The sequence below is a fragment of the Lissotriton helveticus genome, chromosome 8 (assembly GCF_964261635.1).
Source record: "Lissotriton helveticus chromosome 8, aLisHel1.1, whole genome shotgun sequence".
NCBI lineage: Eukaryota > Metazoa > Chordata > Amphibia > Caudata > Salamandridae > Lissotriton > Lissotriton helveticus.
Window position 1 is genome coordinate 1,215,446,741 of NC_136069.1, and position 21,128 is coordinate 1,215,467,868.

Here is a 21,128-nt window from a genome sequence, read left to right on the forward strand (position 1 = left end):
AAATATTCTACAAGGCTATATGTGCTATGATAAGTGTCAACTTAAGGATTTTGGGGGCATCAGGCAAGACTTGTTGTGGGGCCCCTGTCGAGAACAAATTTTAAATATAATTATTAATTTACTGCTAATACAACACTGCATGATGCCAAACAATACCAAATTATGGTACATTTTCACATCATCACAAAAAACTGTTTCGATAGTTCTTGGCCAGGACTCCAAAAATCATTAGATAATACTGGGTAGTGAGACAAAAGTGAAATACAGAGAAATTTCAATTTCCCCAGGGGGGCCCCTGGAAGATGGGGACCCTGGGCACTTGTCCACTTTGCCCATGCCTTGAAATGTCTCTGGCTATGATGGGGCAAAAATATTTCCAAATTGACACCTTCATGATCCAGCTACTTCCTACTCTAGAGTACATCTCTGCAACTTTAGGGTACCCTGGCATATTGGCATTTGCATGCCATTCGAAGAGTTGTGGAAGAGGAAGGTTAACACTGCTGGCCTGGAATATCGGGCACTCTGGCGCTGTCAGATGTGCTGGGCTAGGAGCCAGAATGTGGGCCCTTTTTAGGTCCTTTTGGCTAATATCATAACATTGCCAGGTGTGATTGCACAACACACAAAAGGCAAGAGGAAATCATCTATACGGGTGAGAGAAATCCCAGGATTCCACTTTTGTTGGGGGAGGGTGCTTGCACATCAAGTGAAGGAAATTCTCAAAATGAATATGGCCCACTGTCCTTGAGGATTGTGCGGGTTCCACCCCACAGCACCATCTTTACATGGCTTTGAGGGAGTGAAATCCCATGGATCCCACACTCCTTTTTTTCACCAGGTAGTCATATCAGGCAAAACAAGGACATCATCCAGCATTTCATGCATTGCCTTGCCAATTTCAGCGAATGCGCCACCATTATGCGAAGACATCATGGCTGCTACTGTAGTTATGAACACTGCTGCCAGTGGTGACAGGATTGGACCTGGTCTAATTAGTGTTTAAATGGTATCATTTCTAATGTGATTCTACAAAAGTCATGCACTCAAAGTCTGGTTCAAATACTTTGGGCCTCATTTATCAGCACTTTTGTGCCCCCGGAACGTCATTTTTTTGACGTTCCAGTAGCACAATATGTCCCGGCATATTTACAAGGCCATGTAAAGCCACTTTACGTGGCTTTTCATGGCCTTGTAAATATGTGCCCCTTTCACGCAGAACACTGTATGAAAGGGGTGTTCTATGGATGTTGCTGTGGGTATTCCCTCGCAACATCCATGGAATCTGAAGCATTCCCAGATATACGAGAAATTGTAAACCTGTGAATGCGTCAGAATCTAACGCTACCCCATTCTGCAGCATACGTGGAAAGAGTAATTCGCCGGAATTGATTGATTTTGCGCAGGAAGATGTCCATGGTGCAAAGATGCCTGCATTGGTGCATGGCAGCTCATTGTGCACCTGTACAGGGAACAAGAATTTGTAATACAATAGGTCTCACATTTACGTAAGTTTGAGCTTTTGGCATTGTAAATGACAATGTCTTTTATTTATATTTTGGTTTGTAAAACAAATAAAAGTCATTGTCATTTGCAATGCTAATAGCTTAAACTCTCGCAAATACAAGACCTATTGCATTGCAAATGCTTGTTTTAATTGGACCGGTCTCAAACTGCCCAATAATTTAAACCCTTCGCTGCTAGGCCTTTTCCCCTCCTGTGCTAAGCCTTTTTTTGGCTATTTGGGGTAATGCACGCTCAGGGCCCTGTAACGTTTTGACCACATAAGGTATCCACACCAATTTTGCGTCCTTTTCTTCCAGCATGATGGGGATTCTAAAGTTACCCAGGGTTTGTGGATTCCCTTGGAGGGGTCCCAGAAATTAGCTGAAATACAGCAACATTTTGTTTTTTTCGGAAAAATGGGAAAAACGGACTACAAATGAAAGCGTCTGGGTTTTTCCCTGCAAATGTTTTCGAAAAAGGGTTTGTGGGGCTGAAATCAACATTTTCCTAGCTTTTAGGGAATGACAGTCTTTTGTCAGAAAACCAACATGTTTTACACAGTTTTGGCATTTCTTTGGGACATAGCCTATTTTTGCTATTTTTAGTGCTTCAACCTCCTTCCAGTTAATGGTACAAATGAGTATTAATGCAATAATGGATCCTGGAAATCTATAGATTTCAGAAAAGTAGAAACAATTCTGAATTTAGAATGGGGTCATTTGTGTAGATCCATCAAGGTTTCTTTATAGAAACTAACAGTTAAACATTGGAAAAATTGAAAATTAGTTGACAAAAAACAGCCTTTTGTTTCAACAATTTCACCTGTAACTTCTTGGAATTATGACAGCTCTTTGAAAGCAATATATCGTTACATCTGCTGGACCTTCCTGGTTGTGGGGATATATAGGACTCATAGGTTCACCAAGAACCAGACGAACCCAGAGTCAAAAACTGAGTACCAATTATTGTGTGAAAATGTATACATGGAAAAATCGGTATGAAAGACACCTATGTATTTCTGACATGGGTACAAATTATAGAGTTTAGAAACAGTACATATTTGCACATTTTCTAAATTGGGAATACTCATACTGCCATGAGAATTATTGGTCCTTTTTCAAAATGACTTCTTTTTTACACAATGTCTTTCATTTGGAAGAAATGCATCAAAAATCAATAGGTAATAACAGTTGCTTTGCAAATCTAAATCACCCTAAGTCTCCCGATAAAAATGATACCTCACTTGGCATAGTGTCCACGACCGGAAAGGGCTCAAACCCCAACATGAACACACCACAGTTTCACAATGAAAATTTACCCTTTTTTTGTGAAGTGTGTAGCTGTCATTTTTTAACCCTAGCTCTGCAGGCACCTAGGGAAAGCTAGCAAACCTATACCTTTTTGAAAACTAGACACCCATGGGAATCCAGGATGGGGTGACTTGACTGCCTCCCACCAGCTTCTGTTACCCAGAATGCCTTGCAAACCTAAACAATTGTCCAAAGAACCACATTTTCCCTATATTTCTGTGGTGGAAAGTACTGGAATCTGCATGGATCCACAAATTTCTACCTACCCTGCATTCCCCAAAGTCTTCCGAGAAAAATGGTACCTCACTTGTGTGGGTCGGCCTAGTGCCTGCGACAGGAAGCGGCACAAAATGCAACGTGGTCATACCTCAATTTTGTAATGAAAAATTACCGGTTTTTAAAAAAATGCCTAGATGTAGTTTTTTAATCCTACCTCTGCCGGCACTTAGGGAAACCTAGCAAACCTATACATTTTTGAAAACTAGACACACAGGGGAATCCAGGATGGGGTGACTTGACTTCCTCCCACCAGGTTCTGTTACTCAGAATCCATTGCAAACCTAAAACATTGTAAAAAAAAGCAAAATTTCCCCACATTTCTGTGGTGGAAAGTTCTGGAATCTGCGTGGATCCAGAAATTTCTACCCACCTCGCATTACCAAAAGGGCTACGAGAAAAATGGTACCTCACTTGTGTGGGTCGGCCTAGTGCCTCCGACAGGAAATGGCGTAAAACGCAACGGGGTCACACCTCAATTTCGCAGTGAAAATTGCCCCTTTTTTGGCAAAGAGCCTAGCTGTAGTTTTTTAACCCTAGCTCTGCCGGCACCTACAGTAACCTAGCAAACCTATACTGTTTTTTAAACTAGACACCCTGGGGAATCCAGGATGTGGTGACTTGACTGCCTCCCACCAGGTTCTGTTACCCAGAATCCCTTGCAAGCCTATAAAATTGTAAAAAAAAAACATTTTCCCCACATTTCTGTGGTGGAAAGTTCTGGAATCTGCGTGGATCCAAAAATGTCCACCCACCCCGCGTTCCCCAAAGTCTTAGAAAAAAAATGGTACCTCACTTGTGTGGTTCAGCCTAGTGCCTGCGACAGGAAACGGCTTAAAACACAACATGGTCGCACCTCAATTTCGCAATGAAAAATTACCCTTTTTTTGCAAAGTGCCTAGCTATAGTTTTTTAACCCTACCTCTGCCGGTATCTAGGGAAAACTAGCAAACCTATACATTTCTGAAAACTATACACCCAGGGAAATCCAGGATGGGGTGACTTGACTTCCTCCCACTAGGTTCTGTTACCCGGATCCCTTGCAAACCTAAAAAATTGTCCAAGAAAACACATTTTCCCCAAATATCTGTGGTGGAAAGTTCTGAAATCTGCGTGGATCCAGAAATTTCCACCCACCCCGCGTTTCCCAAAGTCTTCTGAGAAAAATGGTGCCTCACTTGTGTGGGTCGGCCTAGTACCCGCGACAGGAAACGGTGCAAAACACAACGTGGTCATACCTCAATTTCACAGTGAAAAATGACCCTTTTTTGGCAAAGTGCCTAGCTGTAGTTTGCGAACCCTAGCTCTGCTGGCACCTAGGGAAACCTACCAAACCCACACATTTCTGGAAAGTAGACACCCAGGGGCTTCCAAGGAGGTATGGCTTGTGTGGATTCTCCAACGTTTCCTTACCCAGAATCCCTTTCAAACCTCAAATTTAGCTGAAAAAAATCTGTTTTTTCCCACATTTTTGTGTGGGAGAGTGTGGCATCACCGGGCTCACACAAATGTCCTACCACCCAGGGTTCCCCCAGGTCTCCCGATAAAAATGGTGCCTCACTTGTGTGGTAGGCGCAAGTTCCCGCGACAGGCAAGGGCCCCAAACATAGTAAGGCGACATCAAAATTGCCACAATAAAGCATTGAAAGTTGCTAAGTTGAAAAAATCGATGGCCAACTTCTTATCCCAAACATAAGCCTTCAGAATAGCAGTGTAAGGTTCCTACCTCTGATCTACTCTGTCAACACCACCCATGTGCTTATTGTAGTCTAGAATGCACACAGGTTTGTGCACTTCAGCAAACGGACCCCAAACAGGCACACGTGAAGTACTCTCATCATGGATGATAGTCAGCATGTACACATCCCTCCTGTCCACAATTTCACAGCTAGTAGTTCAAGTAGTTCATCACTACGCAAGGAACTGCACTGACTCCTCTGACGTTTTTTGCAAACAAGCTCTTTCGGATAACCTTTGCGGTCAGGATGGATTGTGCCACATGCAAAAGTGTCCACTTTAAACAATTCCTTAAACAATTGCACAGCAGTGTAGAAAATATCAAGGTACCAATGGTGGCCTCTGTTGAACAGTCTTCTAGCAAGATCCCATACAATTTTCTCTGAAACTCCAAAAGTGGACGTACAACCAGGGGGCTCAATAGGGGAATCTCTACCAGTGTACACACTAAAATTAAAAACATATCCTGTCCTACTCTTAGACAACATATACAGCTTAATTCCATAGCGTGCCCTCTTGCTAGGGATGTACTGCCTACAATTCAAACACCCTTGAACAAAACCAAAGACTCATCAATAGATATTTCTTTCCCTGAAATGTAGATCTCTGAAAATCGATCTACAAACTGATCAAGAACAGGCCGAATATTAAAAAGACGGTCACAGTCAGGGTGACTATGTGGCAACGCCAAAGAATTATCAACAACATGCAGCATGTGTAGCAAAAGTAAATACCGATCACGAGTCATAACTGCAGGAAATATGGCTGTTGCCATCAATGGGCTGGAAGACCAATATGAAGCCAGGTTTGGCTTCCTTAGCAAACCCATCAATAAAGTCAAACCCAAAAACTTCTTCAGCTCTTCCAGATTTGTGGGCGTCCACCGGGTAGCTCTAGAGTGAGGCCTAAGTTTTTCACTTTTGTCCCTCAAAAACTGTTCAGCATACAAATTAGTCTGCTCAACAATTTCACTCAAAAATGCATCATCCATAAATAACTGAAAATACTGTATAGGCAAAAAAAAGTCACAATCCACTCTACACCCTGCAACACCGCTAAAGGCAGGCAACACCGGCTGCACCATGTTTGGATCAACCCAGAGTCCAGCACTTCCAGTAGGAAGCCTAGCAGCCTCAGGCTGCAATCCAGATACCTCTTGCCCCATCAGCACATCAGTATCCTCCTCTAAAACAGGCACTTCAACTGCACTGAGAGAACGTTCATCATCCGATGATACCATGTGGATAGAAAACTCACTGCCAGAATCTTCCCCTCCTTCTTCTCCCTCAGACGCACTGCCAGTCTCATAATTAGGCTCAGAGGAAGATTCAAGAAGCATACCAACCACCTGCTGAGCAGTCATTCTAAGGCTAGCCATAATGATTACTAATAAAGGAAACTTGTCAAACAAGTCAACAACAACAAACACTTTTTGAAATAAGTAATAAACAAAATTCACCTTTATCAAAAATACCTATGCACTCCAAAACGATACCACTCACTTGCCAGAAGCAGCTAAACTCACCACCACTCTGCACAGACACAGTATGGATCAATAATATCCTACTAAAAAGAAAGAGAAAAGAAAATTACACATAAGACGATGCAAAACACATCACAAAGATTTTCTTGCTCAAAACACTAACTAAATATGCTGCCACTATGAGACTACTTACAAAAAATGTAATCCCTACATTACAATATTACTCATTTGGAGTAAATACAACAAAAATGTTTTTCTTATAAAAAAAACTGCAAGTACTCAAAACTGCAGAACAACCACTGTTGAAACCACAAACAGGAATCAAAAGTTCTACCCTAGATTAAAAAGGAGAAAAAAACATTACAATCACATATGCAAATAATGCACCAAACCACCATCCAAGCTAAGGGGTAGGTGGGCCTAAGAGTATAAATTAAATATTCACCCCCATAAAAGGGAAGCAACCCTTGCCCTTGAGGCCACCCCCCCAAAACAAAAAATAAAAAAACTCTGGTGTCTAGTGGCTTCTGCCCCCCTAGAGGGCAGGTGGGCCTAAAAACATACTGCTACTCTGCCACCCAAAGAGGGTAGAAATGGTCACAATCATCCTCCCATAAAGGGGAGCAACCCATGTCTAAGAGGTGGCTCCCCAACATTAAAAAAACACGTGGTGGCCTACTGGCCCTACAAAAAAAATCTGCCGAACTGCCCCTCAGGGTGATACCAAAAGGGATGATGGACGGAGCTCTTCAGCAAATCTAACTCTCACCCCCGTCAACTGATCTGAGTTTAATCCATCATCATTCTTTAGCTCAGTCCACCACCCCAGTTCAGACATGGCCATATGCAAATCAGTATGACCTGGTGCGCTTTGATCGCCCTAAGTTGGCAGGGTATGCCCAGAAGTGGGTCCCTTTGCCACTGGACTCAAGCTAGCCTGGCTGATGACTGCTGATTAGCCAGAAACCGGTCCCAGGATGGTTGTTTCCGGGCCAGGGAAGACATGGCTTTGCAGGACTGTTCCCATAAGGCACAGGGTCACACTCATTTGCATATGTCCATGTCTGAACTGGGGTGGTGGAGTGAGCTAAAGCATGCTGATGGATGAAAAATTAAATCTGCCCCCCAAGGGGACAGACAAAGTCAAAATGTATGCTCCCAAAAGGAGAGTGACCCTTGCCCAAGGGGCCACTCCCCACTACATTTATGCTGTTGGCCCAGTGACCCGAATACATTTTTATAAATTTAAATCTGCCACTCCAAGGGGGGCAAACAAAGCAAACGTATAGGCCCCAAAAGGGGAGCGACCATTGCCTAAGGGGTTGCTCCACCAACCAAAAACCTACAATCATGGGCATACTAAAATGGCCCCCTAAGGGAAGTGACCCTTGCCCAAGGGGCCACTCCCCAGTACATTTATTTGATTAGCCCAGTGGGCCAAATCTTTTTATTAAAATAAAAACTCCCCCCCCCCTCCAGGGGGCAGACACAGCCAAATATATGCCCCAAAAATGGGAGTGATCCTTGCCCAAGGGGGCACTCCCCACTACATGTATTTAATTGGCCCAGTGGGCCGAATACATTTATTACAATTTAAATCAGCCCCCCCAGGGAAAAATTATAGGTCCCCAAAATGGGATTGACCCTTATCTAAGGGGTCACTCCCCAAGACTGTAATACACATTGTGGGCTCCCTAAAATGGCCCCCATGGGAGTGACCCTTGCCCAAGGGGCCACTCCCCAGCACATTGGCCCAATTTCTAAAATTACAATTTATATTGCTCCCAAAAGGGGAGCGACCCTTGCCTAAGGGGTCGCTCCCCAAGACTACATTTCATATTGTGGGTTCCCTAAAATGGCGCCCATAGGAGTGACCCTTGCCCACTCCCCAGAACAATGGCCCACTGTGCCAATTTTCTTTTAAAATATTCAAATGCTGCCCCCCCTCAGGGGGGCAGACAACGCGATTGCAAATGCCCCAAAATGGGGTGCGACCCTTGCCCAAGGGGCCGCTCCCCCAACAAACAAACAGTGGCACAATCAAAAAAAAATCCCTGGCGTCTAGTGGGCATTCCTACTGCACTATCGCACGATCGTGCAGCAGGAATGCACAAAAGAGGCATCGAGGGAAAGGAAAACTCTTTCCTTTCCCCCAATGCCTCTTTCATTGAAATCCCCCCTCCCCAGCCCCGAAACTCACCTTTTGTCTCCCTGCGCATCGGTAAACAAAGGGAAACTCCAATGAGGCGCGCTGACGTCATTGATGAGGCGGAGGGGGGCGGGGGAGGCCTTCCCTGTTTAGGATCACACCCCCACGGGGGGAGCGCCAGTGCTTCCCCCGTGGGTGGGTCTCATGACGAGTTGAGCTCGTCATGAGTACAGTCCGACTGTATGCCATGACGAGCTCAGCTCGTCATGAGCATACAAGGGGTTAACACTCCAAAGAACCAACCCACCGGCTTCCCTACAAACACACATCGGCCCAGAGATAAATATGTTTATCTACAAATTTAACATTCAGCAACTGAGAAACTACTCTTTATTGCCACATATGCGTGTAATGTTTGTGGATGCTACTTTTATGAGGTACTGTCTCATAGAAGTCAGTGGTATTGTCCCCATGGGGTGGGTTGGGGGGAGGGGCGGTGGGTTGAGACGTGCTACAGGAGGCAGGCGGCCCATGATAGGGGGAAAGCTGTGAGAAGGGACTGTTTGCATTTGTTGTAAACAGGCCTCGCACCTTGCGCCCATTGGGGAGGGGGCACCCTTGGCATGGGGAGGGGCCCGAGAGGTGCCAGGCACAACCTGCATGCATAGCTACAGGGGGGCAATAAGGGTGTCAGGCATCGTGTGCTTGCAGAGAGGTCTACAGCTTTACACACTCAGAGGGGCGGAGAGGTGGTAGGCATCACGTGCATAAGCAGAGGGGCAACACAGTACTATGGATGAAGAGGCGTATCAGAGGGAAATGAGAGGTGCCAGTGACAGTGTGTGCCTGGAGAGAGAGGGGGGAGATGCTACAGCGATGCATGTAGAGGGGCTGAGGGCGGGAGATGTGCAAGGCACTGCGAGTGTGCAAAAGGAGAGGTGATAATACAGTGCCAGGCACTGTGCACGCAATGGGTTACTGGGAGAGGCACGAGAGAGGTGGCAGACCCTGTGTGCATTCAGAGGGATGCCAAAAGAGCACGAGAGGTGTCACGCACAGTGTGTGCATAAGGAGGTTTACCGGAGGGGACCGAGAGCGGTGCCAGGCTCAGAATCTGTTTGCTGAGGTACACTGGGAGGTGGTTTGGGAGGCGGGTGCTAGAGCAGTGTATAAAGAAGGATGGAAAGCGAGAGGTGCTAGGCACAGTAGGCATGCGCGAAGAGGGACAGTAGAGTGCAAAGGCACGGTGTGTATAAGCAGAGGGACACAAGAACGTTTGGCCTAGCGAGACACAGGGAATGGGCAATCGGGGTGCCAGGCACTGTGCATGCGAGAAGCACCGAAGGGGATTGAGAGAAGTGCCAGGCGCGGCGTGTACGAGCAGCAAGCACCAGCAAGGGGAGCCTGGAGAGGTACCACGTACTGAGTGGGTATGCACAGAAGGCCATGGCAGAGAACCGTTATGTGCCAGGCCAAGACACAAAGAGCTGGGCAGTGAGGGTGCCAGGCAGTGTGTGCCGAGCTGGACACAGGACCGTTGGCCTAGCGAATGCTGGACACTGAATGTGCACATGGAGGGGCGGTGGTGCTCCTCATAAACGCAACAAGCCGCAGTTGTAGGGGTGCCAAGCACTGATAGAGCACCCACATGAACAAAGGAGATGCCTCCCCCAAGCCTATAAATGGAGGGAATGTGGTGTGCAAAGAGGTGTGGACACTAAGTGGGCGCACGCAGATAGACAGGGGGAGAAATGGAATGTGATTCCTTTTTAGCCGCTGGGTGAACAGCTGACTGCAACAAGCGGGGGGAGGGGGAAGCAACGAGGACATAGAAGTACAGGCCCCAGAGCACACTGAAATTCGTACGAGGCGGAGAGGCCCAGCAACGGGCCTGTGGGACACTTTATAAGCAACTCATGAAAGTGCCCTATGATTAATAAAGTAGTGCGCGTGAAAGGGAAAGCACTAGTGAAGCGGACACAAAAGTGCGGACACAAAAGTGCACCATTATTAACAATGCAGCGTGCGTGAAAAGAGTGCACAAAAAAGAAAGTACTAGTGTAGCGGATACAAAAGTGTGAACACAAAAGTGCTCCATTACTAACAATTAGCCCGTGTTGCTCGCTAACAATATAAGAAGTGTTCCATCGTATGTACCATCAATCATCATGAAGATGAAGAACTGCGGGAACTCCTACTCAATGGCGTCAAACAGCTGAAAAAAATTAGAATATAAAGCACGGCGCCTTGCGGTTTAACGTGTATTGCAGCCGTGAAACGGGATCGACGGTTATTACAAAACAAGCAGACAAGGGGAAAATGGAACATAAGTAAAGTGAAGCAATGAGAGGAGGTAAGCGCGAGAGAGAGAACATCAAAAGAGCCAAGAGAGAAGGGAACAAATATATATCTAAGTTCCAGGCAGAGCTTAACGTGCACTAGAATAAATTAAAAGGCACTTTTGAAAACTGAGTTTTACAACGGTGGAAACATACTCGAGCTCCACTACAAAGCTTTGTCCTGCTCGTAATATTTATTATTTGACATTGTTGCGAGTCTCCTAAAACCTGTGGGAGGAAAGCTGCGTGCCCGGCCTAAGTCCATGGCATTGCACAGAAATAAAATGAGTTATCGACTTAAACAACCAGTGCGCGCGCAACACAGAGGACCGGGGGTGAGGGAGCCTGTCATCTGTGCTGCGCCCGCCTTTGCCCAATCGCGTGCCTTTAAAAAAAAAACGTGAAACCCAATGGCTGCCGACGAAAGCCTGATCACACGCACAAGCATGTGGTCAGCTTTCAAAACCCCCTTACAAGAGGTCTCGTGCTGCGCGAGCAATGCTGCGCACTGCAACGCTAGGTGCGAGACCTAAAAAGGATATGAATGCACCGTATCTCACAGATACAGCGCATTCCTGCCCTTTTGTTTTGACGTAGGGCAGCACAGATTCCTTGCGGTGCTGCCCTATGTCAAAACCTCATAAATGAGGCCCTTTGTTTTCTCATTACCGGACACAGAGCCTGACCACCACGTGAGTGTTGTTTTTTCCCCAATCTGTTTCAGTCCTCGACTTATCCGAAGGCTCGGAATAAATACAAATTGTGCTGGTATGAAAGGAATAAAAGGGTACACATCTGCTTACTGTGAATTGAGCTTAGACCAACAGCTCATTTCACATTGAACCATGAACAGCTGCAACATGGTCATTTTCAACCTACACTTGAGTTGAACTGGGCTGGCTTTAGGGCGGTGTGACCGCACCGGGTGCTGGCTTCCTGGGGGCGCCATGTTTGCAAGTTTATTACGTTTTTGAAGCACCTGCTGCAGTGTTTGTTTCCTCCGGCAATTACCAGGCCTCACAAAAATGTCAAGATAACTTGTGTGATTAATTATCTTCCTGGAGAGAGATCAGTGTTTTGTATAGTAGAGGTTTTGACCTGTGTGAAGTTGGTGCATAGGGTTAATATGCCTGCTGCAAAGAACGTGTACCAAGTTGATTACAGAGTGTATATAATGTAAACAGACTAGCAGGTTACTGCTTTTAAAAGAGACACCCTTTTGTAACTTGCAATTTATAACTTAACGTCCTAAAATTCAACAGTGAGCTATTAACTTTCATCATCTGCATACACACTACAAAGCATGCATTAGAAATTTGATTAATGTTGCTTAAAGGGTTAATTAGACTAGAAATCAATTCTTATTAGAAAACTCCCAACTATACTGTTTCTTTTTCGAGTTTGTGCTTCTCCACACCAAGTACTCTTAAACTATACTGCCTACCAGTATGGCTGACATGTGACTTCTACACTTTTAGTCCTTTGGCTTATGTAAACATTTCCTATACTCTAATTTAAAACACATATGATTGATTGTCTCTGTGTAATGTGTGTGTGATGCAAAGTGCTCTGACACCCTACACTGGTATGAGTGGCGCTATATAACAAATTCAATGTATCTGAGAGAGTGTGGTTATGGAGACTTGGTGCCTGTTAAAGGGTGCTAGTGAGAGAATCTGTGGTGGAGGTGGACATTGGGGGGGGGGGGTGCCAACAACTATTGTCGCACAGGGCGCCACCAGCACTAACGTCGGCCCTGAAGTTGTATCTACAACATGAATAAATCGTGAAATACCACACACTAGCAAGCGTCTGCCTCCCTGAAGAAGATAACATCTACCTGAACATTTTCATTAACACTTGTGTGCGCCTGCCTCTATAGAAAGTTTGAAACTGGAAGCAAAAACCAGTTTACGAAACACAACAAAAAAAACTAAATGCATCAGACTAATAATGATATTTTCGTCTACATTATGTAATAAATAACATAAAAAATATATACTCACAACCTCTTGCTTTTTTAATCCCACGCCTCTGTTTGAAAGTGGTGGATTAAAAAAAAAACTTTATTTATCTGTTTTATAAAATATAACATTGAAGGGACGAAAAACACAGAACAGAACAGAGTGGGTGGAGCACGAGACTCACCCCTACCCCCCCCCCCATATGACAGATGGTTACATTTAGAATCAACATCAGGGTCAGAAAAGGAGCAAAACAATTGCCCATCACTATATTCCAAAAACTAACCACACCCATCTGCATCTGTTTTAAGGAAGTGTTGGATTTTTGATACCGTAAAGAGTCTTCAAATTTAAATGATAGATTTTGTGTTCTGTTGTCCCTCTAGACTGAATGTGAGCAACAACTTGTGTCCACTAACGAAAATATATGCAGGTTCACTAACGAAAATATATGCATGCTTCGTCTTATTGTGTGTTTCATTTGTGTTGCTTTTTGCAATCCGAAGTATTAATGTTTCATGTTTGCTAACTCTTTTTAGGAAAATGAAAATGCCTGAAACAATGTTGGTTGTACTCATGGGTCTGTGCTTAACTGCCTTCGTAGGTAAGTATTGCTTCCTTGCCATAGTTCCTGTTAAATGCTACAAGAAATTCATGTTGAGGTCAGCAACGTGCATTCTAGGCTACAAGAAAATACAGCTTTCTAATTACCAAAATAATCCATAGTTTCATCTAAAATGTTGGCAAAAAGCAAAATAGACTTCGTACCAGCAAAGAATTTCCAGTCGGTATATAAATAATTACCTGTGAGAACATTCTTCAAACTCTATTATAGATGATTATTCGTCAATATATATTTTGAGAGATTCCAAAAAGGCACTGAGACTGGAAATACATTATAGGACTCATATGCTCTCTGGGATAAACATATGTCAAATTAAAGAGTTCTACACATAGGATGTTAACAGGGGGCATCATTTAGGAGTTTTTGCCATAGGGCAGTGTCGCAGGCCTTCCTGCTGCACTGCCCTACGGCAAAGGAAAAGGGCAGGAATGCACCATATCTATCAGATACGGCGCAATACTGTCCTTTTCTCCTGCGCTGGCACACAATGGGCTGCCTTGCGCCAACACAGGCACCTTTGCGCCATGGTGCAAAGTGTCTGCTTTGCGGGATGATTATTTATGTGCTGGAAGGGACTGCTTCCTGCATAAAATCAATCACAAGAGGCTTTTTCTATATGTCCTGCAGAATGGACCTTGACTTATTAAAAGAAGCTTCTCATACAGGTGTTTTGTTCTTATTAGAATTCGTCAGATAAGAATAGCTTTGTCCAGACACAAAGAAGTACCCAGTATAAATCCAAACAATGCCTGTTCAGGTTTTGAGTATTTCATAACTTGTGCAATAGAGAAGAAGGGAACCCTGGGTAGTTATCACGTTTCAGGTGGAGGCAAGCTCCTTCACATGAAGCACTCTACAATACAATCAACACTCTTCTCTTTGATATATATATATATGTGTGTGTGTGTGTGTGTGTGTGTGTGTGTGTGTGTGTGTGTGTGTGGGTGGGTGTGTTTGTGTGTGTGTGTGTGTGTGTGTGTGTACACACAAATGTGGGTGCAAATTTGGTTATCAAAAATGTACAGGGTTACAGGAAAATGTATCAATAACATAAATTGTAAGAGTGTACCTTCTTCTTCCACTTGCAGAGGTAGACATTAAAATGCTTTTCTCTCCCCCACTCAGCCACCTATCTCAAAGGGTCTGACACTTTCATTCAGTAAACTAACTCATGTGCAACCAGCACAAAACCTGGTTGCTCAAAACATTCTTGCAGCTATCTGTCACGATTCTATACATAACATCAAAACAGATTGGTGTATACCATCCACTTCCATCAGGAATGCAACATGTCTATTCTCAGGAACGGGTCAATCACAATACTTAAAAAATCAAGTGTGAGTGTGTTTGTGCATCCAGAATAATATTTTGGCGTCCAAATACTACTCTGATCAACTGGCATAAAGCTATTATACTATGACAATGAGACGAATTGCAAATGGGCACCTACAAATTCCCACTGTTGTTCAAAACTGTTTTCTTCTCGCATTGTCATACTATCAATCATTCCACCCATTAGGTCTACCTTGACTGCCAACCTATTTGCTTTTTTCAATGCCTGTTTGGGTTTGTTTTGTTTTTTTGTAAAACTTTATTGTTGGGGAAGCTGCTGGACCTTCGCCAATACAACCAAAAACCCATTGGCTAAAGCAAAGTTGTTTTGTCTCAAAAAGCACAACTTGCCGTAGTAGTTTCTGATACTGAAGGGAACTATTTTGTGTGCGGATGTTCTCCTTGTGTAAGGGTGAAAGTGGGCCGATCTATTACCCCATGCTATATGCTGTATTAGGTGGAAGAAAATTGTAAACGCCACAGTAACAGAAAAACGAATGAAGAGGGATGGCTGAAAGCCCCTATAAGTAAATTATACATATAGTTTTAGTCAAATCAAAAGGTCTTGGCTAATCCCAGACCGAAAAATTGCTGGGACAGCCTCGCTGTATTTACCAAAAGCAAAAATCCTCAATGAAGAAGACGCCGCGCACCACTTTCAAGATGGTTTTAGTGCTTTTTATTTCTGTAGGTTTTCTCTCACCCTACGCATTTCGGACTTTCCCAGTCCCTGGTCACGGTCCTTGTGGGACCCCCTGGGCAGGCCTAGGGGGTCAGGGTGCTTCTACTCTGGCCCCTTTGCGAGTTTCACACCTTTGTTTCACTGCTTTCTTGTGCCTTGGTTCTAACAAGGCACAAGATGGCTGCCAACACTTCCTGGTTTGGAGTGTTGACAGACAGTGGCAGCCAATCAGCATGCCTTCCCGAGAAAGCTGCATGGTCATTGGCTGTCAACACTTCTAACCAGGAGGTGTTGGCATCCATCTTGTGCTAGTGTTGACAGACAGTGACAGCCAATCAACATGCCTTCCCGAGAAAGCTGCATGCTCATTGGCTGTCAACACTTCTAACCAGGAAGTGTTGGCATCCATCTTGGGTCTTAGTAGACTGAGGCACAAGAAAGCAGAAAAACAAATGTGTAGAACACAAAAAGGAGGCAGGGTAGAAACACCCTGACCCCCTAGGGCTGCTCAGGTGGTCCCACTAGGATATTAATATATTTAAACGTTATCCGCTAATAGAATTAGCAATTAAAAAACCTTTGAAATTCACTGACAAAACCATAGGTTTCAGGCCTTATATAGTTAGGAATTAGCATTTAAAAAACCTTTGAAATTCACTGAAAAAACCATAGGTTTCAGGCCTTATATAGTTAGGAATTAGCATTTAAAAAACATTGTGAATTCACTGAAAAAACCATAGGTTTCAGGCCTTATATAGTTAGGAATTAGCATTTAAAAAACCTTTGAAATTCACTGAAAAAACCATAGGTTTCAGGCGTTATATAGTTAGGAATTAGCTTTTAAAAAACCTTTTTTTTAGTATCAGTATGAGTGCCTGTATGGTTTGGTGGGGGGTATTACTTAGCGCATAGATGCATGAATGACTGACTCACTGTTTGTATGTGTTTTGAAGACAGCATGTGTGCAGGACTGTATGGGTGGATGAGTGTGTGTATGGGTGTGTTTCTGAGTGAATGACTGTCTCAATAGTATCTTTATGAGTAACTACATATGTTTTAATCTAGTATATGTTAGTATTGATGTATATAAGTGAGTATATGTGAGAGTGAGAGATTGGAAGAGTTCCTGTTTAAATAAGTATGTGTTTCTATAAGTGATTGTTTAAGAGAGTAAGTATGTGTAAGTTTCCGTAGAAGGAAGTGTGGTAGTGTGTGTATAGTTGTATATGCAAATAAATGGATGTTTGATAGTTTATTTGCATGTGTGAGTATGTGTGTGAGTAACTCTATGGATGACTGTCGGTGTGTAACAGGATGTATAGGTGTATCAATATATATGATGAGTGAGTACATGTATGAGTGACTATATAGAACTGTTATTGAATGAGTGGATGTGTATGTAGATGTTGGATTTACCTAATAGGTTGTTGTAACTGGTATTGGTATCTCCATTTTTTTGAAAATGTTAGTTTCTATTTTTGAATATGTGTATCAAAGGTTATATTACACTGACAGGAGGTCTGCCACTATTTCAGAAGGATGATGTCATCAGTGATGTCATCAGTGATGTCATTTGAGATGTCATCAGTGATGTCATGAGTGATGTCACTGACCATGTCATGAGTGATGTAATATGTGACGTCCTCAGCCGTGCATTGCGGGCGCGCGAGTTATAGTTCGCTGAACTAACTATAACGGGGGAATTTCTTCTTTTAAAAAAAAATATTTTTATTATGAATTTTTCCCATTTTTTATGGTACATATACAGGACACGACAAAACATTATACAAACACACATATTTTCGCCCAAGTTGGTTACAATAGTCACATTCTGCATTATTCTTTTATATGACAAACATAGTAGCAAAGAGACAATGAAAGAAAAAAAAAGAAAAAAAAGAGCATCAGGTATGACTTTCCCAAACGAGCTGCAAAAAAAAAGGGGAAAACATAGCGTACATAACCTGCTTAATCCCGCTCTACAAACTACCTTCTTCTTTCCATTTCCTGATCGGATCCCAAATTTGTTTCCCAGCTTTCTCCCTTTTTTTCCCTTCCTAGCATAAATTGCAGTTTCTAAATTATAAATCGACAACAATCTAGCTAACCATTGATGGTATGTCGGAGGTGTAGTGTCTAACCAAGCAGAAGCTATACATAGCCTGAGAACTGCCATTGCAACAAATATAAAGTATCCCCCCTTCATCTGCCTATCATTGTTGTTTATGCCAAGCAATATCATCGAAGGAGTCAAGATAATCTCCCCACCTAACACTCTACTAAGGAATATCTCAATATCTTTTTGTGCTGTTTGCAGGTGTGTACATGTCGCAAAAATATGTGCTAAATCAGCCTCTGCGCTTCCACATCTAGGGCAGTTAATTCCCGAAGTCCCTCCCCATTGTGCAATTCTCGCAGGGGTATAGTATAGGTGGTTTTATAATGTTGTACCTGGAGAGGTGCAGAACACAAAATATTCGGCCCCAGATCTAATGATAAGTGAAAGCACTCTTCCTCTATTTCCAGCTTGGTCGCCCATTTCTCAGCCATCCTATCCATATCATCCAGCTTCATTTTTATCAGCTCGGAATAAAACCTTCTGATTGTACAGTCCAAGCCTGCTTGTATAATATCCATAATGGGGAATTGTCGAATCCTGCCGATCCCCCCCCTTTACTTCCAAATAGCTTCTCACTTGCAGAAATTTGAAGAAATGGCTTGACTCTAAACCATACTTCATCTGTAGCTCCGAGAAGTGAAGCACTCCTTGTGTACCCATAAGATCGCTAATCATCCTTATCCCCTTCCTCCTCCATTCTCCAAAAACCGACCCTGAAAAAATATCTAAAGGGAATGTAGGGTTAGCACTCAACCTAGTGTAAGCATTATACTTCCCAAGTCCAAAGCTCTTTGCAAGCGCTTTCCATACACTATGCGCAGCCAAGATCGTCTTAAACCGTGTCCTTTTGAGATAACTAAAATCAGTATGCCTCAAAAACAAATTCTCCGCTTCTGCCCCTAAAACTAAACCATAAATTGCTAACCACCCGAACTCATCTTGCCCCTCTGTTTCTGCTCCCCCTAAAAGGCCTGCCATATATTGTAGTGCCGCAGCCCAATAGTAGAGCTTTAGATCTGGTAACAACCAGCCTCCCCTATCTCAAGGCAATGCCATATACCTAAGAGCTCTCCTCATCTTTCCCTTGGCCCAAATAAACCTGTTAATCATGTGCCCACATCCCTTAAACCATTTAGATTCAAACAGCAATGGAATTGCTCTAAAGATATATAAAAACTTGGGCAAAACCATCATCTTTACAATGTTGGTACGTCCCACTATTGAGAGATGCAAATTCTCTAACCTATCCAGTTCCTTCCTCACTTTAGCCAATATTGGTGTTATATTTTTCTCCACTAAAGTGCCCAAGTCAGAAGTGATAGTTACCCCTAGATATACTCCAGCCTGCACCACACGATGATCAAGACAGTCCGTAAATTGGTTTTTAATTATCTGCATCTTGGTGGTATTCAAAGCATATCCTGAGACCTGGCCGAATCTCAAGGCCTCGATCTCCACCTGAATTATAGCCTCTGTGGGGTTCGGTGTTATTACTGCCACGTCATCAGCGTATGCAAGCACCTTACATTGCCCCATACGTGTATGCAGCGGGGAAATCCTCTCACACCTTTCCAGTCTTCGAATCAGCGGGTCCATATACATCGCAAATAGCAGTGGGGAACATGGGCAGCCCTGTCTAGTGCCTCTCCTTATTTGAAGTGGGCGGGTCGATCCTGCAATAATCCGAATTGCAGCCCTCGAATCCGTATATAATGCTTGGATTGCCTTAATGAATCCATTTCTAAAACCTGATCTTTTTAAAATATGCCACAGATAATCCCAGGAGACCCGATCGAAGGCTTTCTCTGCATCTAATAGCATTACTGCCATCGGGTCTCCTGCGACCTCTGCGGCATCAAATAGCGTAATAACCTTACGTGTATGGTGAGTTGTACCCCTACCTGGAATAAAACCATGTTGGTTGGTGCTCACAAGGGTGCCTATTATTTGAGCGAATCTTGTTGCTAATGATTTAGAAAATATTTTTGTTAATTAGTGTAATTGGCCTATATGACCCAGGTTCAGTAGCTATTTTCCCCTTCTTTAAAATTATAACAATATCGGCACCTCCCCATGACCCTGGTATAGAATCCCCTATCTGTGCCTTCTGCATCTTTATAACCATATCCTCACAGAGTACATCCCAGAATACCTTGTAGAACTCAATTGGGATTTGGTCTGGCCATGACGCTTTTCCAGAAGGAAGATTTGATATGGCGACCTTAATCTTTTCTAAATCTACCATTTCTTCCAGTTCTTCCGCTTCTATGTCCGTCAACCGTCCCATCCTCCAAATATTCACCTATTTCCTTAGAATCTCTGCCTTGCTGGTCATCGTACAGTGTGGCATAGAACTTTCTAAACACTTCCCGTATTTCATCATCGTCTGTATGTAGTCTACCTGCTGTATCCCTAACTTCCCTTACCTCCCCTGAAGCAGCCTTTTGCCTTGTACGTATGGCTAACGTTCGCCCAACCGCTTCACTATACTCATGACATCTCTCCATTCTGGTCATAAAAATCTTAGCTGCCTTATTTGCGATGTTCTCTTCCGCCTCCATTTTTGCCTTTGCTATCTTAATAAGAACATCATCTAGCGGGACCCCTGTTAACACACAATGATTAAGCTCCTCCTCCACATCCTTTACTGCCCTAACCAACTCTTTATTCCTAATCTGCTCCTGTTAGCGTTTAAAAGTGTTGAAGCTTAAGGTCTCACCGTGCACTCCCGCCTTAAAGGCGTCCCAGACTACTCCCGCAGCCGCACTACCCCTATTAATTTCAAACAAATCTTTAATCCATTGCGACATGTGCTGTACATACTTTTGATCCTGCAGGAGCCCTCTTACAAATGTCCAAACTCTCTCCTTCCTACTTCTTATTGATGCATCCATACTTAGTATCAAGGGATTATGATCGCTAAATATTCGGGGAAGTCTCTCCATCTTAACACAAGAAATCAATGAGTTAGAAATGAGGAAGTAATCCAGTCTTACGCATATCTGATGAGGGGCAGAGTAATACGTAAACCCTTTATCACCAGATCTTGTTATCCCCCATACATCAGAGAGCATATTGTTTCTTACCATTTCCCCTATTGCTCGATGTACTCTTTTTTTCCTCCCTTGATACCTCCCAAAAGATCCTACCCCTAACCCATCCGCTCAATTGATATTGAAGTCCCCCCCCCCAAAACAACATGGGGAGCCCAAGCCGCCAGCTCCAAGTCTATAAACTCAAAGACCTCCGGATCATCCTCCGTTGAGCCATAAATTACCCCTAGTGTAGTCCACTCTCCCTCCAGACTAGTGCCCACCTGCCCCATTGGTCCTCGAGTTTCCTTCTGGTTATCACATTCCTACTTCTTGCTAATATAGCAACACCTCTGTTCTTAGAACCTTGTTTTGAATATGCTAAAACCTGAAAACCTAGTTGGTCCAGAAGGTACCCCTGTGAAGCCATAACATGAGTTTCTTGTAACAATATAAAGTCCACATTCATCTGTCTTAGTGATACTGCAATCCTTTGCCTTTTTTAACGATCATTCAGGCCGCTAACATTCCAAGTCACCAATTTAACAGCCATTTAATGCATCTAAATAAATTA

The 21,128-nt window shown here is 43.5% G+C and overlaps 1 protein-coding gene across 1 annotated transcript in view; it reads left to right on the top strand.

The window, feature by feature from the left end:
- LOC144771933 (lysozyme g-like) overlaps positions 1–21,128 on the top strand; it is a 178,822-nt gene that overhangs the window by 21,645 nt on the left and 136,049 nt on the right. Inside the window, exon 2 of the mRNA XM_078656165.1 lies at positions 13,304–13,368. Within this exon, the coding sequence (XP_078512291.1) occupies positions 13,308–13,368 (61 nt within the window). The 5' untranslated portion in view covers positions 13,304–13,307. The remainder of the gene's footprint in view (positions 1–13,303; positions 13,369–21,128) is intronic.